Here is a 17,688-nt window from a genome sequence, read left to right as displayed (position 1 = left end):
AAATCCCTCATGCCAGTGGAGCTCAGGGTAATTGTGTATGTTGCCATAGCATGCAACGCCCAGCAGTGAGTGTGTGAGGAGTGTGTGTGGAGAGTCAGGAGGGCTGACACATGCAATATGCCTTAACACACACACACACACACACACACACACACACACAGACACACTCACACACTCTCACACACACACATGAATATGAGCAACAGGATATGATGTCACAGGCTCACTCTAATTTTTTGAGTCCATAACTTTCCCTAAGAAACTATCAGGCACAAGATTTGAAGTCTGTATTCAAGGTCAATCTGATCGGTCAAACGTCTTTTTGCAATATTTACATTTATTTACAGGTATGCATTTAAAAGACACTTTCATCCAAAGCGAAAAAAGAGGGGGGGAAATGTATAAGACCGAGAGCTAACATTATTTGTAATAAACTAAGCCAGGTTTATTAGAAAACGACATTAAGGAGGAACGCTAGTGAAGAGGAGACATGAATATACGGGTCAGAGTTCACTAAACTGGCTAAAGTGTGTTCTGATGTTATTATGAAATGTTTGTCCTCAGGGTTTGAGATTTAAGGCCTGTTCACACCGGGACGAATTTCGCGCGCAATATTCGCCGACGTTTAACGCCTCGTGACTAAACAAAGGCCGCCAATGTGAGTGTGCACACCGACGCGGAAAGCGCCACGCGTAAAAGCGTCATTTTTTAAAAAACGCCTCGGGTTCGTTTTTTTAGTTTGACGCGCCGCGTCAAAAACTATCCAACCAATGAGATTGCCGCTTTTGCTCACGTGTCTGGAGCTTCTGAAGTTACAGTAAAACACACCTTGGGGGCGCTCAAACACAAAACGGTCTTGCCGAGCACACATACGTAACGGCGAAGAAGATATACGCCAAGTAGCGTCAACACTGCCGAGGAGAAATAAAACGAGGAAGACGCGAGGCCAGATGAATGTAGAGCTGCTGGTCTCAGTGTCGGAACATAAAGAACTATATGACAAACGCCACAGCGACTACAACAATCTTGATAAAAGAGAACTGGTATGGAGTGGTATTGCAGAGCAAATGGACGCCATCTAATGTCAGGGAATGAATCTGCATGTTCACTCGGCTCATCGTCAGCGAAAATCGCTTGGGTGTGAACACAAAAAACGTGTTGAAAAACACTGGCGAATAACACAAGCCGATATTCGTCCCGGTGTGTACAAGCCTTAACACCCGATAACTGCGGGTAACGATCAGCTGGCGGGAAACGCTGTCAAATCACACGTTACTTATTATGTTTACTCACTTTGCCGGGGAAGTTCGAGTAAGACAAATCTGCACAGGTTTAACACAAATACTCGTGAGTCATGAATCATGATATATTAAATTGTGCAGATCTGCTCAAATCTGGATTACTTGAACACACACGTCACTACACAACTAATAACGGCTCGCTTGTTCATTTGCATTGAAGCAATAGCGAAGATTAAAGAGCATTTCATTGACAGAAAAGACACTGTTATTTTCCAGCATCCTACATTTTTGGATGTTCTCTGTCCTGTGTTGATCTGTCCATCTAAAACACATTTGTGGTGATGAGGATGAAAGAGAAAGAGAGGAGATGCTGGATGACAGGATTTTGTTTGAATAAGAAAGGAATGTTTGAAATCCAAATGTTATAATATATGTAAGCTGTGACGTAGATCATTGATATATTTCCTCTTTTTTTCTCTCTCTCTCTTTTTTTTTTTTTGGCTAGTAGAAGTTCTGAATGGCCGGCAACGCAAAACTTTAGTAGTCAAATTGGCCATTTCAAACCCTGTTTTTCCTTGTAATCTTTTATCAAAATGTAATAACTTGAGCCAACTTTGTGGCCTTTCCTTTTAGGCTGACGTCACAAGTCCCTTTTATTTTTCAACCATTTGGCTCAGTTCTGGTAATAAACGCATAAGGCCGATCACAATCCAGCCAATCCCTACCCTTCATCCTCCTGTTCACTCGGAAATATCACTGTCCGATTGCTGGAGTACAATGTTTGCAAACAGCACTGCATGTTGTAGTCTTTTCTGGTGTGTTTGTACTCACTGTATCTCCTGCACGGATCCAGCCACGCAGTGAAATCGTTCGGGAACCGTCTTCCACTCGCGGGCGAGTTTGACCATTCCTCCGGCGTCTAACACACCGTATCCGAACAGATGGTTGAACTCCAGGCCCACGCCGTTCCTCCTCCACTGGTGCACCTCGTCATGCAGTTTATTCCTCTTAGACGTGAGCACTGTCAGATGCTGCAAGTCCCGCCAGGTCAAGTTCGGACTGCAGGAAAACACACACACACACACACACACACACACATAAGAAGAAGAAGACGTTTTATTTATACAGCGCCTTTCCGTAGCTCAAGGCCGCTTTACATTGTACATTACAACACACCCACACACACATTGCAAACACGTAAGCACACATAGCCACATTATCCAAAGTACATGTTAAATAGATATGTCTCAGTCCAGTCTTAAAGGGACGGTAGCCATAGATGAGAGATTACGAATTGTAAGTGAATTCCATAATTTAGGAGCATTGACACTAAAAATAAAGGAAATATAGTCAAGCCAAGGAAAAAAAACTGCAAGGATAATGGTTTTTTGTCATTATATGAAACATTCAAGCCTCCTTTATGCTCCCAGTCCTAATAGATATCATATCAATCTAAAATAAATGTGCTCTATTGAGTCACTGACTTCCTGTAAAGACCATATAGCAACGCATCAACAAAACCCTTACAGTCGCGTACGCTTTCTCACGAGTCCTCGATGAGCAGCGATGAGCACAGCGGATGTTGATTTCCCTGATTTACTGACTACTCTCTGACTATTAATCCTAGAGACGGCCAGGACGACTAACATCACGTATCAGTGATGGTTTATATTTTATTACTACACAGCTCTCAGGAATACTTCACTCTGATCAATCACAAACATTTCTGAAGACCCATCGCTCATCCCTGCTGTATAATCTAACAAAGCCGTCTCTGGTTGTAGTAAACATGGGCTTGGAGGTCTTATGCTTATGGTGCAGTGTAAGAGAAAAAGAAAAAGAGTAGGGCGGGACTTGATTCTGTGCATCGGTTGCTGATTGGATGATGAGATGTGGGCGTGGCACTCATAAGTGTATGCAGATGAGCTGGCAGGGGCGGAGTTTAAGTGCAGTAAATGATTGGAGAGGAGACTGATGTTTCACCACATCCAAGTTTTACACTTTGATTGAACATTACTAAGTAAAAAATAAATAAATAAATAAACATGAGACACATGCATCGATGATGGTTCAGCATAAGATCTATAGCATGCATTTAGAAAATTATTAGGGTGAATTTTCGTTTTAATGCTGACGTTAAAATAGAGGAAAACAAGTAACTTAGATTGCATTTTAATAATAATGCATACATTAATGTTGTAATATTGTTGCTGTCTGGTCTGCATCTAGTTCCTGTGGTAATGGACTACTTTTCTTAGCTGAAGCTTTAAGCTACAAGAATTTAATTACAACTCCAATTAATATTTTATACCTGTGCATCCTAGTAAAAAAAAAAACTATACCAAAATGTATTTAAAATACATTTATTTCATATTAAGTATACTTTAAATACATTAAAGGGATAGTTCATCCCTTGTTGTAGAATTACTGACAGAGTTTTCATTTTTGGGTGAACTATCCCTTTAAGGTATTTATTGACATATCACTTAAGACTTACTGATATAAAATTATAATTAAACTTTATTTGGAGTATTTCTTTATTGCACAATGCACATGTCCTAATATTATGCCTAAAATGTGTTTTAATATCAGTATTAATAAGGATTGTGTGATCTCTGTATAAAATCAGTCTTTAAAGTGTAGCGTAAGTTTATTTGCAATAGTCCCACTTTAGCACAATCGAGTATACTTAAGTATATCTTTGGTAGGACTTCAGCACTACTTCTGCACAATTAAAGTGTATTAAGTACAAAATTAGCAGACTTTAAGTTTACCAGTTTAGTAAACCAAAAGTACAATTGCAGGGAATTTTTATTAAGCACATAAATATGTAAATGTATTTGTAGTATTTTAGAACAAAATAAATGCATTGCAAATACATTTTAGTATTTTTTTTACTAGGGTATTTATTCTATAACGGTATACTTACAAGTATACTTGAACTGTGTATTGTGAAACCTTGAAGCCTGACTGTATAAAACCCTTCAGCCATACTTCTGCTCAGGTAAACAAACACATGCAACTGAACCTGCAGTTTACAATGCGTATTTGCTTCTGGCTGAACAGAGAGCCCTGCTCTTTTGCCGCCTACATCATTATTTAGTACTGAGCAAACACAAAGACTTTACGCAGGAAAGGCCGTGTCAACAGTTATTAACACCAGTCCTACTGACATGTGTGAATGGAAGCAGAAATTATGTGGCGAAACTGACTCTTTCCCACCAATTCCTTTTTACAAAGCTTTCTTAACCAAGTGTAATGAACTGGCCTTAATCACTGTCTGTGTTATGAGTCAAACCCCTGTTCCCCTGTCGTGTGTGTTCCTGGACTTGTGTGTTATTTCATGTCTTTTGCCATGTTTTGCAGTTCTTGTAGGTTTAATGTTGATTAGTCTCCCCAGGTGTGTCTTATTAGCCACGCCCCCTTGTTATCTTGTACGCTTGTCTGCCTGTGTGTATATAGCCCTTTGTTTCACTTGTTCTCTGTCAGTCATTGAATGGACATTCCCTGGTTGGTGTGTTTCACCCTTTCATCACTTACTTTGTGTTGGGATTTTAATAAATCTAACCCTGCATGTGGACCCTCTTCCCAGCCTGCTTCTTTGCTTGTCTCAAATGTTACAGTCTGTTTGGTTCCTAACTAAATTAAAACTATAAAAAAAAATTGTGATTTTCGGCTCTGACTTTCCACAACTAGCCTTGACTCGTCCAGACTGAAAACTGGGGCAAAAATCTGGGCAAAATGAGTGTAGTGTATTCCGGTCTTAAGCAGCTACATGCAGTATTAGTACCAAGCAAGGCAATTTATCTCTTTAATTGTTGCAGTATATTCATTCTCGTAGCTCTATCTGTTCCTCCTGATCACTGAAACTGCAGTTCCCTTTCTGTCAGTCACGTTCGACATTGTGTCAAGTGGCGACATCAGGGATCATACTTGGGAGTCTTAATGTGATGATACACAGGGCAACTTTATGAGCAATGTTGCTGGGCAATCTTGCTGAGCGATTGTTGCTTGGGCACTTTCCCATTGAAAATGGGCAATGCATTTCTATCTGGATACTTTAGGTCGGTCGTGGGCCCTGTGTCTCATCTGGTTGCCAGTTGACGGCAACATTGCTCAAAAAGTTGCCCTGTGTATCATCACCTTTAATGTCATCACTAGATCTAAAGTCTCTGTTTCCTCCATCAGGGAACGAAGGTTACGTCAGTAACTGCGACGTTCTTCATTTGTATTTTTAACTTGCTCCTCATCTCCAGTAAAGTATTAGTTCTGGCTATTCTTTTTGCATTCTGTTTGTTCCCCATTTCTGCTCTCTTACGGCAATTGCTTTATCTGTGATGGCGTTCTCAATGAGAAGAGCTCGTCCTGTTTCTGCCCCAGATCCTGCTTTCTATTATGCGCTTGTTTATTATTAGGATTAACCTGTTTTTGTTTTCTTCCATTTTTTCAATTTTTCAATTTGTAGCAGTAAATGAAGAGATGTCATATCAATCACAAGTTCAGTATGGAGTACCACAAGGCTCAGTACTAGGACCGTTGCTGTACATGCTATCCTTGGGAGATATCATTAGGAAGCATGGCATTAGCTTTCACTGTAATGCCGATGATACTCAGCTCTATATTTCTTCACGCCCCGACGAAACTTACCAATTCACAAAATTAACGGAATGCATACAAAATTAGCTGACTAGTAATTCCATACTACTTACTTCTGAAAAATAGAAGTTTTAATTATTGGACCAAAAACCTCCGCACATACTGCAATAACATATAATACTGTCTAACACTTGATGGATGCTCTGATAAGTCTTTGTCGTCAGCCTGGGTGTGCTCTTTGATACCAATCTTTCATTTAAAAGCCACATTTCTAGCATCTATAAAACCACATTCTTCCATCTTAAAAATATATCTAAATTACGACAGACAGACTGATAAGACACAAGATGAGCATTCAGTGAAAACAACAACTGAGATAACTAAGAGTGAACCAAGTCCAGGTAAGTTGTGCAATATTATTATAATAATTATTATCATTATATAATAATCTTGGGATTCAGAACGATGATCAAAACACAGATGGAGTAGATTGTGTCTTAAAGCTTCACAGTCGTTTCCCCCTTCATGGGTTTAACATTTCATTCAGTAACATTGCTGTTGAATGTTTGATGATCACGTGAGTTTACATGTTCGTATGCAATGCTTCTGTTGCTCGTTTCTGCTTCTTCACTCGTTTATCCAAAGTGTAACAGCACCCCCTACTGTATAACTATGAAAACATGGATTGCAGAAACATTCGGTCAATGGGAGGGAAAGATAGCCTGGGAAAACCCAGACAACTTCCGGCAAATTTAGATTTGCTCTGAAAGTTAGTCTGGCTAAGAGCTCATTCAAGCCCATTTCCAATCCGCCGAAATCGCGGCACCAATCAGAAACGTTGGGGCGGGCTTTACACGATGACGACAGCGCTGGGATTTTGAAGCAGGTTTTGTGGCCTACATTACAAAGATGGATGCCGCCGTCGAACATCACTCGTTCCAATCAGCTATCGTGTCTGTTTTAAGAGATTTGAACGTTTCCTTTTAGTTAAAAACCGAGCAAAGAACAACACTCGGAGATGTGTCTCCGCCGCTCTGCATACGTCATCTCCTTCATCGCTCTGATTGGGTTTAGGTCTATCCGCGACGTCCGTTGGTGACGCCCCTCTGGAAATGATTTGTCTATGACGCTTTGCCAGACCATAACTCAGTTACAACTGAGAATGCTCTGGTTTTAACCAGGCTAAGGGAAAGAGTTAATACCTGTACAAGAGCGAGAGAAGACAGCCAACCCAGTGATACAAAACCCGAGTCCCACACCCTTCTAATGAGCCTGAAGCACCAGATTCAGTCCAAATATGATTTGTTTCCTGGCATTCATTGAAACATAGGGTAATTATTGGCTTGAACCAAAAGTGACTTTTAATTTCTTTTTCATGAGGCGATCAGCAATATTCATGCCAGTTCTTCATCAACAGCTGGAAGTATGTGGATATGAAGTGCCTCAGCCGAGGGTTCAGAAATGAACAGTGATAGTGGTGCCAGAGCCCTATCTCACACTGTACCACACATTTACGCTGAAGAAAAGCGGTGTGTATCTTTGTCATGTTGCACAGATGCTCCGGCTACTTTATTTTTTTCTGTTTATTTCAAGTACAATTAACTTATAACAGCTTATTCTGGCTATCCATGTTTTCACTGTTATACGGTAGGGGGCGCTATTACACATCATCTACTGAAATAGTACACAATGTTCAGATCCAAAAACAAGCGAAGAAGAAGCAGAAACAAGCGATAGAAGCATTGCATACACTCATGTAAACATTCAAAAGCATATAAATCAAAACTCACTAACTAGTACTGAATGAAATGTTGAACCCATGAAGAGGAAACGACTGTGAAGCTGTTGATGGACTCGATCTACTCCACCATCGCTCTGAATCAGTTTCAGACGAAGTCTTTGACAAATTAATCTATTTTTTTGTTGTTTTTTTTATATAAAACTTACCCACATTCAAGTGTTAATAAAAATAATGAATGAAGCTAGAATACATCTTTTTGTTTTTTGTTTAAAGTCTGTCAATTTTTTAAAACAGTGCTGGTGTGCAAAGAGTTTAAAATCCAATTTCTTTAGATACAATATGTTTTCAAAACGAGTAGCAAGACTTAACCTGCCAACAAATAAACATTCATGTTGCTTATTTGGCAGGTTATGCTATAACAGCATCATTCAACTCTCAATTTATTGGGAATGCAGGTTTAGGTATGGCATCAGCACCATTTTGTTGTCGAAGGGGTATCAATCATGCATGAGGCAAGGCTTTCTAAACCCAGAGTTGTGCTTGTGTTGCTGCTCCGACACAAACCTTGTCAGCAGTAATCTACGATCTCAGCCGGAGTCTGCCAGCGCCGTGTGTACGCAAGCTGCCTTATTGTTTCATAAATATTTCATAGGAGCTCACTACTCATCAGAGCTGTACGCTGGAAAACAGAAGTGTACATACTTGGCCTCCAACGCCAAGGCAAACACTCCGGCAGCCTCAGGGGCAGCGGCAGATGTGCCCGAATGACGCAGTGTGCAGTTTCCATACAGATCCGTGGTGGCCTGGAGACACACAGACAAAGAGAGCGTCTTAATTAAACATTAGTGCCAAAGATATGCTAATTACACTTAAAAAAATGCCTTTGATATTCTAATTCAGTTGAATTTGAGGTAGCAAACAGGATGCACATTTCTAGCCGTTCCAATGTTATATATAACAATATTTTTTGAATTATTATACCATAATAATCGCGAATTATCTGCATCCAAAATAAAAGTTTGTGTTATTATACGTGTGTGTACTGTGTCTAATTATTTTGTATATATAAATACACACACATGCATGTATATATTTAAGAAAAAATGTATGTTGTAAATAACATATAAAATATTAATATTTAAATATAATATAAATTATGTATAAATATATTTACAGTATGTACATGCACATTTTTTTTTAAATATATACATGCATATGTGTGTATTTATATATACAAAATAGTTATAAACAGTACACACACATATAATAACACAAACTTTTATTTTGGAAGCGATTAATCGTTGCCCAGCACTAAAAGTAACTTAAGCAAACTGACACTGGAAGGTCACATGATAATGACAACATGGTGGATGTAGTATGTCCGAATTTTTTAAAGGTCGCAAAGTAAGTCTCAAACCAAATGTATTTCCTTCTACAGTTTGCAAATTCGGACGCAGCATACGCCAATCAATGAACATAGACAAATAAAACTGACCTGGGAACAGTCCAAAACTAACTCAAAGACGCACCACACGTGAGAGGACTGTGGTGGAAGAACACAAAGGAGTCAAAACAACATAAAGCAAGTGTACAAGGTGGAACAGCTGAAGAAATCATTTGTTCTTGGCCATTAGTTGGGGTGTTGTACTAATGAAATTCCTCTTTTGTGTGCCAAACAGTTCAATTTGTTCAAATTGTTTAAATGCAATTCAGTAAGTTCCTGTCATTCACATTCCAAGTCATTGTCCTTTTAGTTGTTGCTGATTCATATTCCAGCTCATCAACTGAATGGAAGCCAAATCATGAATTCTGAATTCTTCCCAACTGTTGATCACACACAGGACTTGTAATGAAGCTTTTGCTGAGTGTAATGAGTACTGATACCCTGCAGAATCTCAAAGCTTTATTCGTCAACACAACGCTCTGAGGTGATGTAGACACTGGAGTTTCATGATCTATCAAAGGCAGGAGATGAAACAACCATATTTGATGGATGGAAGTTAGTACTTGTGACCAATTTTGACTGATGTAGGCAAACCTTAATAAAAGCAATGACATGAAAGCAAAAAGGGAATTATTTAGTGCTTTGTTCTAGTTGATGTGGGTCTTATCTGTGTAAATATATTTGAATAAATACCATATTGTCAAAGAAAAATGATTTTCCTTCTTTAAAGAAATAGCCACAGTAATAAACCCATTTGCTGTGTGTGTGTGTGTGTGTGTGTGTGTGTGTGCACAGTTTTATATTACAAGTAGTGCTGTCAAACGATTAAAATATTTAATCGTGATTAATCGCATTAATATCATAGTCAACTCGCGATTAATCGCAATTAATCGCACATTTTTATCTATTCTAAATGTCTCTTGATTTCTTTTTGTCCCATTATTTTTTCTCATTTTAATGCTCTTATCAACATGGAAAAGTGGATCGGCTTGCTTTGTGCAAATGTTTTTTATTGAAAACAACATTGGCATATACTGTGTTCAATTTCACACTAACATTCTCACTTGGAGCAAATAATCTCTCAATGTAACACTGTCCATCAATAAAAGAGTGAAAGAAATACTGACGATTGACGAGGGGGCGGAGAATTCGAATCAGCTGTGTGTGTGTGTGTGTGCTTGGCCATCATCAAGCGGTGTTTCAGACAGGACGCGCTGTGCTGATGATAGCTCAGTTCACAACGACAAAACACACAGATCACTTTGGTCTCGTCAATGGAACCATTTGGCAACTTTTTTTAAAAGTAAACTCTCCATTCAGAATCTTATTGGCGTCCATTTCAGCGTCTCTCGATCGTCATCCACTCAAAACGTAACGTTAACCAACTATTTGGCCGGCTCGCAAGCCCAAACAAGTGTGCGGCGTGCCTGTTGTTGTTTCTGGTCTAGCTAGATCCGCTCGCGCTTTGGTCAACGAAGCAACAAAACGTCCTCGCGCGGCGCAAGCCATTGAAATGAATGGGTTTCATAGCGCAGCGCCGCATCCTGTTGCAAAAGCATGTGAAAAAACTACAAAGTTTGCTAGGCCAAAAAGACCGTTAATCGCGCGATAAAAAAATTAACGCCGTTAGAATGGGTTTGGGTTAACGCCGTTAATAATGCGTTTAACTGACAGCCCTAATTACAAGTAATATGTAAATAAAGACCTGAGTCTAGTATAACCTGAGATCACTGACATTGGAGGGACCAACCACGAGGGAAATGGATTAATAAACATAGCAAATGATGTTTTTTAGAAAATGTAAAAATACAAAAAGATGGGTAGGCCCATGATTGGGGACAGAAAATACAGTTTGCACAGTATATTATTACGTCTCAGTCCCCACAAAGATAGAGAAACCGAGTTTTTAACGTTTTAATTGTCTTTAACAGTTGCTCTCAGTCGCGGGTCTTTCATGCAGAGACTCTCCTCATATTCATGCATAATGATAGCCTGGCTAACGCCAGACCCAATTCTCGTTGAGACTTGGGTCTGGGAACCACATGTTCATTTTCTCGTATTTGAGGTGTGGTTTACGAATGCCCAGAGCCGTTTATTGGGTGCTACGAATGTCTATCAAATGCGCCTGTACGTAGCTCATAGCCAATCGTTTCGATTATACCAGATGACGTATGTAGAGCGACAGAAATAAGACGAGGGAGACGACGATGGCCGATGCATTTTTCGGCGTGCATGTTAAGCAATGAGTGCATTCACACCGGGAGCAGGAGCAGCGCGTGAGCGTCGAGCAGGAGCGGCGCGTGAGCAGCAGTGAAGCGGGGGTTTCGAATCTGTTTTTTGCTGCATTGCTCACGCTAAATTAAAGTGAAAGCACACTTTTGATGGACAAAAATAAATGTGATTTCACACAAAAATTGCCACAAAAAGTTTTAACAAGAACTTGAGTAGGCAAATAAAAGAAAATAAAGACTCTAAAATATTTATAGAAGATTTACCCGGTACAAACTTGTTTTTAATTATTCAGTTTGGGTGAAAGTTGTGTATTATATAAATTAAAAAAAACTAAAGTAAACTAGCCAGAAAATATATATAAACGTTAGTTCATGTAACGTTAACACACAGACAGCTACAGGCTAGCACAACCCAAATCAAACCCGACTGTGTGGTTTATTTGTGTGTTTTGTTTTTTATCCGCGGAGTTGCGGTCTTGTAAACATCGAAAGTATGACTGAAAATAATAGATTGGAGCCATTTTCTGGGTTGTTTTGTTGTATTACATTTAACTTATATGCGAATGTTGTACACCTCCCCATTACAAACTTTCAAGACTATCAATGTTATAAAATGACCAACTTCTAAAAACAAATGTATAGTTGTCTTTGTAAAGAATTGCTCGCTTATATATAATGCCGAAGTCATATTTCAATGTCTTTGGAAAACAAGAAAAAACACAAAATGACTTAAGCAATTATGCTATGAGGCTAACGATATGTAGCTTTGGAGCCGCTGCTGTGACACTGTCTACAAACGCTTCCAGTGTGAATACTCTCGCGCGTCTGCAGCTGCAGTGACGATGTAGTTACGCTGACGCGCTGCTCAAATGCCGCTCACGCTTGCGGTGTGAAACCTATGTGTGAAACGGCCGTAAGGCTGCATCGAAAGGTAACTTCGCGTCTACTGCCATGTTTGATCCATAGGTATAAACAAACTGCTTCGGTGTGTCGCATAGACGCGTCATCGTCTTGCTGCTCCCTCCCCGTTCTGTGATTGGTTCCCTAAATGAGGCGAAAATTTGGTCCATTGTATCCAGACAGCGTGAATAAAATCGCGCTGCGGGAAGGCAGTATGGGGAAACCCAGACTAGCATAATGATGCATTTGAAAGTTAATGGCCAAACTGATCTTTATAAATGTTCGCGTTGTTGTTGCAAATGAAATATAACACAGAAAACCTTACATAAATATTTTAATCAGCTTAAATGTTGATTATTAGTCATTCAAAACCCTTTATCTAGACCTCTGCCATGTTTTGTAGTTTTTCTGAACACTTTTTACTTGTGTTTGTACAGTAGTTCTGGATCCTCATCCAAAGCGCAATGGGTTGTGGGTAATACTCTTTTTTTAACATACTATGCTTTGGGACACACTTATTTTAATCTCACACACTGTTGAGGATGATAGTATGGACATTGAGACGCAGGGTGTTAGTTCAGATGGCACGCAAGAGCTTGCTATAGCCAATACGCTGAGTTTCTATTCATTTTTGTGACACGCTCCACTAATTTTAAGGAAAGGAAACTGGGATGACAGAAAGCAGCATTCAATTTGTTCTCTTTATTTTATATATAAAAGATGGCAGTAACATAAAAATAATTCATATAACCTGTGTGCTACATTTCTTCTAAAATCACACAATAGTTTTATGTGAGGAACAGATCAAATTTTAAGTTTTTTAGTGATAATACTCTAGCCTGACTTCGTATAGAAGTCTGTATAGAATATATACTCATATTCTAGTCAGAATGTGAGTCTGATACTGCTCCATGGAGCTTTGATTATGAGGCGTGTCTTAACCGAACCAGGAAAAAAAACAACTCTCTGCACTCAATTGGATAGACCTACAACCAATCAGAGCAACGCAGTAAGTGTTTTTTTATGAGCTATGCAAAGTCAACAGAACTACACGCACGCTGGAAGAAGTAGTAAAATAACGAGTGTTGCTTCTTTTACTTGGTCCTCCATGAGTGCGACCAAAGGAGAAACCACAACGACCACAGGGTTTTCATTGCGTTCCCTCTTCTTAGCGACCATCGGAGCCAGCTGATAAAATACACTTTTGCCGAATCCCGTAGGAAGGACGGCAAACACATCTTTCCGATTGACAAATGCCTTGATTGCAGTTCTCTGTTCGTCTTTTCGTCTTTTAAAATGGATGCGCTGTCGATTTCTTCTACAACAGGGCCAGCGGGATCTCTACATCTCAGTTCTCCAGCTGCAGTCATCTCTGAGGGAAACCAGTTCAACCCAAGCGCATCATCTGTCTATCATCGTATAAAGCCCGCCCTGGCAATTTGATTGGCCCGACTAATTCTGAACCGATCATAATTACTCCTCAATGGATCGAGTCCAGACCGAACTTCCCGACCAAAAAATGTTGTGGGCGGGGTTCGGGCTGGCATCCAGGCTAATAATACTCCCCTTTTGCCATTTATTTTGTATTCAGGGTGGTCGCCCTGACTGAACCCAGACTGACACGAGCCAATTCCCTTCTTTCCATTGACAGGATCATCTCCGACAGACTGACCACAGTCTTCATCTCAGACCCTTTCTGGGAGTCTGCAGATATGCTCTGATTGAGTTCCTAGCTGAATGCATCAAATGCCATTTTCGAGTCATTTTTCAGACACAAAATGCATGAAACAATTAACTTTCCATCATTTTATCACTGTCATACTCTGCATTATCACGCTGCGCAAAGGGATTGCAATTCAGAAAATACTCTAAAGCACCTAAGAACAGCACACTCTTGAGAACCAAATTCATTCTGGTTGTAAAAATGTCGAGACAGGATCAGACTCGACATCACACAACGAGGACGGATGTATCCCACACTTCATTGCCTTTCACAGCAACACATTTTTCATTTGTGTTTGTGATAAAAATAAGGGAAAAAATAGATAAGAATTTAGAGATAATGATAAAATGACAACGAAAGAATAAGAATAAAAAAAAAAGAAATAATTAATGGTATTAATGTTGAAATAAATGTAATTTTAATAAAAATCATTAAAATAGGTTGGAATTATTCTGCCCTTATAATAAAAAATCATACATAATCATAAAACATAAAATTATAAACAATGGTAACACTTTATTTGACATATTTATGTATGATGCACTATGGTATTTAATGCATTATATCTTTTCATAAATAATTGTAACCAAAGTTAAAATGTACTTCAATATTAGCAGATTCCTTGTTACATCTGATATTGGTTGTTTGTCATGTGTTTTAATGCATTATACTTTCTAAAGGTGTAACAATGAGGAGCTGGTGGAGGTGGTTACTCGCGCTGTGTCTAAACCGAACATTGACTGGCGGTGCCTTCCCTTTTTTCCCAATCTCCATGACGAGATTGTGGCGAGCAGGACGAGGCCGAGGGCCGTGAGAGAATGGCGCGAGGCCGGTGGCGTGATTACTAATGAGCGACACCTTCGCGACGCACCGGTCTCGTGTCTCTCACGGAGGAGCGGAAGCATAAAAGAGGAGCGACGACTGTGGAGATCGAGAGAGGACAGGCCTGAACTTATGTTGTGTTTTGTTTTATTATAATGTGACAGCAGTCGTCCGAGATGGGGTGCTGTCTTTTACTTTCATTTTGTATTTGTTTTATTTTGTCATTAACGTCTTTGAATGTTCGCCGGTTCCCGCCTCCTTCTTCCCACAACATCTGAACTGCGTTACAGAGTTATTGAGAGTGTGGAATAAGCAATACTCATCCCGTCTTTTCAGCCCCCAAGTGCATGTATACTCAGATATACGGGGGTTGAAAGAGTATGGTCATGGGGCGAAGCCTAGGGTTGGTTGCGAGCTATCTGTCCCATAGCTCAGCATCGTCCCTGAAGGCCCCGACACTGCCCACTAATAATAGAATAGAATAGAATGAGGCATTTATATAGCGCTTTCATATGTACTACGGTACACCCACACCGCTTTACAATCATGTCAGGGGATATCTCCTCAACCACCAGTGTGCAGCTTCCACTTGGATGATGCGACGACAGCCACAGTACAGCGGCGCCAGTGCACTCACCAGCTATAGGTGGAGAGGAGAGGGTGATGGAGCCAATTCACTGGATGGGGATAATTAGGAGACCATGATTGGCAAGGGCCAATGGGTGGAATGTGGCCAAACATCTGGGGCTGTTGGGCGTGAGCCTTCGAGCACCCCCAGGGTGGTGAAGCATATATGGGAGGTTGGAAGTGGATGTGTTTTTGTCTCAGGATACAACGTCCTGTCCACTTTTGTTCTCCTTCACACACACCCCGGGGCTGGATGTTATGCTACAGACATGGCCGAGGCTACATCTGTACTCTTTTCCCCCATTTGCTCTGCTCCCAGGAGTTCTGGAGAAGATCTGCTGGGACGGAGTAGGTTTACTGCTAGTAGCACCGTACTGGCTGAGCCGAATATGGTTCTCGGACCTAATGTCTCTCCTCGAACGACTCTCCCTAGGAGATTCTGGTCAGGAGGGAACTTCTGTCTCAGGCGGGAGGCACCGATCCTTCACCCCAGCCCAGAGATATGGAAAATGTGGGTTTGGCCTCCGAGGGGGCCCAATTAATAGACTCAGATCTCTCAACCAAGGTTGTAGAGACTATACTTCACTCCAGAGCTCTGTCCACGAGGAAACTTTACGCCCTGAAGTGGAGAGGCTTCACTTTTTGGTGCAGAATGCGACAGTGGGATCCAGCTAACTGCCCGGTTGGTGGTAGAGTTTCTACAAGATAGTTTTTATGTTGGTCTATCCCCTTCCACATTAAAGGTTTACGTGGCAGCCATAGCAGCTAACCATGTCCCTTTGGGTGGTGTATACATGGGGAGGAATAACATGTTATTACGTAAAAGGGATCCTGGCTCTTGTTTTAGAAGGCTTATCGGCAGCTCCCATCGAGCCCCTTGATACGGTTCCAGAAAAATTTCTGACCTTAAATAGTATTCCTTCTAGCCACTCTTAAAAGAGTAGGAGATCTTCAGGCCGTATCGGTATCCTCCACATGCCTGGAGTTCGCACAGAGGATGGTCGCGGCATTCCTCTACCCTAAACCAGATTATGTCCCTAAGGTGCCGACCAACATGCCACGGCCTATCGTTTTGCAAGCCTTCTGCTCTCCTCCTTTCAGAGATCAGGACCAGGAAAACCTGAACATTGTTTGTCCAGTTACAGCGCTGGATACATATGTCCACAGAGCTGGCCTCTGGAAGAAATCTGATCAGCTGTTTGTCTGTTTTGGATTTCCTAAAAAAGCAGACAATCAGCAAGTGGATAGTCGAGGCTATTTCTCTTGTCTATGAAGTCTCTGGTCAGCCGTCACATTTGGCTATAAGAGCTCACTCTACTAGAAGTATGCCGGCCTCCAAGGCCTTAATTTGGGGTTTATCCCTACAAGAAGTTTGTGATGCGGCAGGCTGGTCGTCTCTACTCACATTCATAAGGTTTTAGAGCCTGAACCTGGATACTGCCCCAGGGTCTCAGGTGCTTATGACTTAATTTTGCCACAGTTTCACACGGAAAAGCAATTGTAAGTACGGCTTCAGGCATTATCATTCCCAAAGAATCATCCACGCAGCGCGAGTTTCCTCGAAAGGGAATGTCTCAGGTTACGACTGTTGCCATAGTTCCCAGAGAAGGGAACGAGACACTGCGTCGCCCTGCCATACTTCCTTCATCCCTGTGATCGACTTGCCTTGGCTTATTGAAGCTAACGCCGGTCTTTCTGCATTTGATTTTATTCTTTCCTGGTCGCGACGTCCCCAGCCCGTGACACACTAGTTGACACACGTGCTTCCGACGCAATCACGCAGAGGCGTTCCCAAAGCGTCATAGATGCAATTATGGTTACAGTCATAACCTGAGACGGTTTCCATGTTTTATGGGGACTTTCCATAGACATAATGCATTTTATGCTGTTCAAACTGTATATTCTCTCCACTACCCCTAAACCTACCCATCACAGAAAACTAACATTTGCATTTTTTTGTCCTCATAATGTAGGGTTTACCAGGACCACACACACACACACACACACACACACACACTCACAGACACTTACTGTACACACACACACACACACACACACTCACCACGCCAGCTTCAGGGTTTCGTTTACGGCCATTGCTGAAGGTGGAGGCTAGGGTGGAGGAGCAGCTTTCATCATAGAGTGCAGTGCGTCCATCGTTGATGGCTGAGTTAATGGAGATGGTCCACATGCTGGAGGCGTATCCATCGCAGTTACAGTCGTCATAGCTACCACCGTCTCCGGAGGCCCACACATAGATGCTGCCTTTCCCACCTCGGCCCTGTTGGACACGCAAAGCGGCACGATTAGCACCCGTACTCACGCCTGCTACATCTCAATAAGGAGCAGTCGACTCTCTTTGATAT

General features: G+C 41.0%; 1 protein-coding gene across 1 annotated transcript in view; it reads right to left on the bottom strand.

Annotated features, from left to right (window-relative positions):
- Window positions 1-17,688, bottom strand: part of pcsk2 (proprotein convertase subtilisin/kexin type 2) — a 74,309-nt gene that overhangs the window by 7,729 nt on the left and 48,892 nt on the right. Inside the window, exons 9-11 of the mRNA XM_056270168.1 lie at window positions 17,388-17,603; window positions 8,281-8,381; window positions 2,073-2,300 (exon numbers count right to left, since the gene is read on the bottom strand). Coding sequence (XP_056126143.1) covers window positions 2,073-2,300; window positions 8,281-8,381; window positions 17,388-17,603 — 545 coding nt within the window. The remainder of the gene's footprint in view (window positions 1-2,072; window positions 2,301-8,280; window positions 8,382-17,387; window positions 17,604-17,688) is intronic.

This window comes from Rhinichthys klamathensis, unplaced genomic scaffold, assembly GCF_029890125.1.
Source record: "Rhinichthys klamathensis goyatoka isolate OS25496 unplaced genomic scaffold, OSU_Roscu_1.1 h1tg000298l_1, whole genome shotgun sequence".
In the NCBI taxonomy this organism is placed as follows: domain Eukaryota; kingdom Metazoa; phylum Chordata; class Actinopteri; order Cypriniformes; family Leuciscidae; genus Rhinichthys; species Rhinichthys klamathensis.
Note: the sequence above shows the minus strand (reverse complement) of the source record. Positions and strands in the feature narration are given on the sequence as shown.